At 52.9% G+C, this 3,018-nt stretch overlaps 1 protein-coding gene across 1 annotated transcript in view; it reads left to right on the top strand.

The window, feature by feature from the left end:
- Window positions 1–160: 160 nt before the first annotated feature.
- The window catches only part of IRX1 (iroquois homeobox 1), a 4,088-nt gene continuing 1,230 nt past the window's right edge, over window positions 161–3,018 (top strand). The window contains 2 exon segments of the mRNA XM_029941295.1: window positions 161–193; window positions 2,470–3,016. Of these exon segments, the coding sequence (XP_029797155.1) occupies window positions 161–193; window positions 2,470–3,016 (580 nt within the window).

Below are 3,018 nucleotides of genomic sequence, written 5' to 3'. Positions count from 1 at the left end.
GCGGGCCGACCCGGCTCGCGCGAGCGCTCGGGCGCTGGGGCCGCGCCGGGGAGACCCGACACTCTCCGTGGCTGGTGGACCTCCTCTGGTTGTGTCCGAGTTGGCGGGGGGGTCGGGGACCCTGGTGAGCTCGGCGGAGGCGGCCCAAATCGCCCGAACAATGGGGAGATCGGAGGGGCCGGATGGGGGTCTCGTAACGGAGTGTGTGCAAATTTGAGATTTTCGGAGGGAAATATAGGTGGAAATAATTTTGGCGTCTCAAACGGTGTTTGCTTGGACTTTCTCAAGTTGCCAAAGTTTTCATTTCTTTTGCACCGAATGAAAAGCACTTTTCTTCCTGCGTTACATAATGGAGGATTAAAGAAAACAAGAGTCCCTGGGCTTAAAATAAATGCTGTCCTCTCCGTCTCCCGTCCCAGTGGGTGTCAGATGGGGGAGGGAGCTGCAAATTTAATTCTCCGCGGGGCATTCGCCATTCTGTCGGTCCGGAGGATCCATTTTCCTTGGTCTGACTGCAAGGTCGCGCTTAAACTTCGGGCGGCTGGTGAATTGCGCGCCCGGCGCGGGGGCCCGGCGGGCAGCCCCCTCCCCGCGCTGCTGCGGGCGGAATAACGCAATTTTCAGGCACCAAACCCCCTCCCCGCGTCTCCCCGCTCCCCGAAGAAGAGACAGGAAATAAATACCGGCCGACTGCACGCGAGAAAAGCGGCTGGTGTGTTTTCCTGTAACTTTTTTTCTTGTAGTTTTGAAAAGAAAGGCTATTTCTCTGAAAGCGGCCGCAGCTGCCTTTCAGATCACTCGCTATCGAAAAAGATCAGCTCCCATTTTCTTCTGGCGGCTGGGGATGCCAGGGAAGCGATGAGAGATTTACAAGGTACCCTTCCAAAAAGAATTCCCAGCAGAGAAGAGGCCGGAATGTCGTCCTCACAGTTACAAACTAAATAATTAGAAAAGTGCGGAGTGCATTTTGCAAAGATTAGGTAAAAACGAAATCTGGCCAGGGAAACCTTGTCTCTGTGGCATCGGCCACCAAAGTAATTCGTCAAAGAAATAGTCTGCTGTTTACAACTTTCTCAGCCCGGAAACCCTCTCTGTTAACATAGCGAATGGACAATTCTTACGTGGCGCATTAGTAATTTTTTTACAGAAATTCTGAATACAGATGTTTGCCATTTGGGGACCCCCCCCCCCACACAGTGTGTTTGTGGGAGAGAAAGAGATCTGAAGGGTATGGATCTGTTCCCATTGTATTTCGGTGGGAAAGGGAGATGCTGGATTTTTTTTTTTTGTTTCTGTAAGGGGAAAACATCTAGAAATCCACCCCCCCCCCCAAAAAAAGGTGTAGTGTATTCCTTAGTGGTCTCCTCCTGGTTCCCAGAAAGTAAACCTAAATCCGAACTCTTGATTCTAGGCCTAAGTTTCCAAGCCGTTATGATTGCGGATTTGGAAGTCAAAAGATAAAATTGTAAGTGAATGTCTGTCTGGGCAATTTATGGTAATAATGAGGCCTAATGAGGTTGTTAGAAAGATAAAATGTTATTTACCAAAAAACCTGATGGGATAATTTGACTTGCTGTGTTTTACTACCGATGATAAAAAGAATATTGATTGCAAATAAATCACAGCCTCTAAATGCCTGCAAACACTTTGTGCCGGCTCTCCCACATCAAAGTCAAACTTAAGAGATAAAGTAAGTGAGGAGAGGCCTCCGACCCGGGCTCCCTTCTTCACAGCGAGCTGCTGCCCGGCCCCGGAGTTAATATTTTACCCGTTAAGCCCTCCTTTTGTATTTTAAAAAAACAAATGGTGTTTTTGTTATTGTTGTTGATGATGGCCTGGATTAAAATTTTAAATTACCTGTCACCAAGGCGGACCTCTAAGTGTGGGGAGCCATTATATGCAGATTAATTTGGGAGCTAAAAGGAGTGTGCTTTCATTTTAAATTGCTGGAGGATTTGGACCCAAAGAAAACTCGGGCCTGGTTTATTTTGCTTGACCCCCTCAGGGTCGAAGGGAGGGGGCCTAGGGGCTTTGCATTCGGAGTGCTGTTTTATCAGCTTAGTTAAAAGGTTTTTCCTTCTAGTTAGTGTGAGATAAACTTGGAAATTGGCTGCTGGAGTTGGGGGGGGCGGGTACTGAGGTGGCCTAGGGAAATTCTATGGGGCCCAGGCTCCCGCTGTGGCCTTCTGGAGATGCTAGGATTCTGGAAGTTTTCTTGAGTGACAAAAACAAAACAAGAACACCTCTACATGGTGGTTGGAAGTTCAGTTTCTAGAGAGGGCTTATGATTCTCCCCCCTCCCTCCCTCCCAGGGCGCGTACTGGAGGTGGGGGGGGCTTTCTGCTCTCCAGCGACAAGAGCGGCTGCCCCCCAACTTTCCCAGTGCGGGGGACTCATTGGTCTCTCTCTGTCTCTCTCCCCCACACCCCTGCTGTCTCTCTCCTCCCTTGGTGGGCTGCGTGGTTGTAGGGCTCCCAGTATGAACTCAAAGACAACCCCGGCGTGCACCCTGCCACCTTCGCGGCCCACACGGCGCCGGCCTACTACCCCTACGGCCAGTTCCAGTACGGGGATCCCGGGCGGCCCAAGAATGCCACGCGCGAGAGCACCAGCACGCTCAAGGCCTGGCTGAACGAGCACCGCAAGAACCCGTACCCCACCAAGGGCGAGAAGATCATGCTGGCCATCATCACCAAGATGACCCTCACGCAGGTCTCCACCTGGTTCGCCAACGCGCGCCGCCGCCTCAAGAAGGAGAACAAGGTGACGTGGGGCGCGCGCAGCAAGGACCAGGAGGACGGGGCCCTCTTCGGGAGCGACACCGAGGGCGACCCGGAGAAGGCCGAGGACGACGAGGAGATCGACCTGGAGAGCATCGACATTGACAAAATCGACGAGCATGATGGCGACCAGAGCTACGAGGACGAAGACGACAAGGCCGAGGCGCCGCCGGCACCCGCGGCGCCTTCCGCCCTGGCCCGGGACCGGGGCTCGCCGCTGGCCGCCGCCGACGCGCTC

Source organism: Suricata suricatta, chromosome 6 (assembly GCF_006229205.1).
Source record: "Suricata suricatta isolate VVHF042 chromosome 6, meerkat_22Aug2017_6uvM2_HiC, whole genome shotgun sequence".
Lineage (NCBI taxonomy): Eukaryota > Metazoa > Chordata > Mammalia > Carnivora > Herpestidae > Suricata > Suricata suricatta.
Note: the sequence above shows the minus strand (reverse complement) of the source record. Positions and strands in the feature narration are given on the sequence as shown.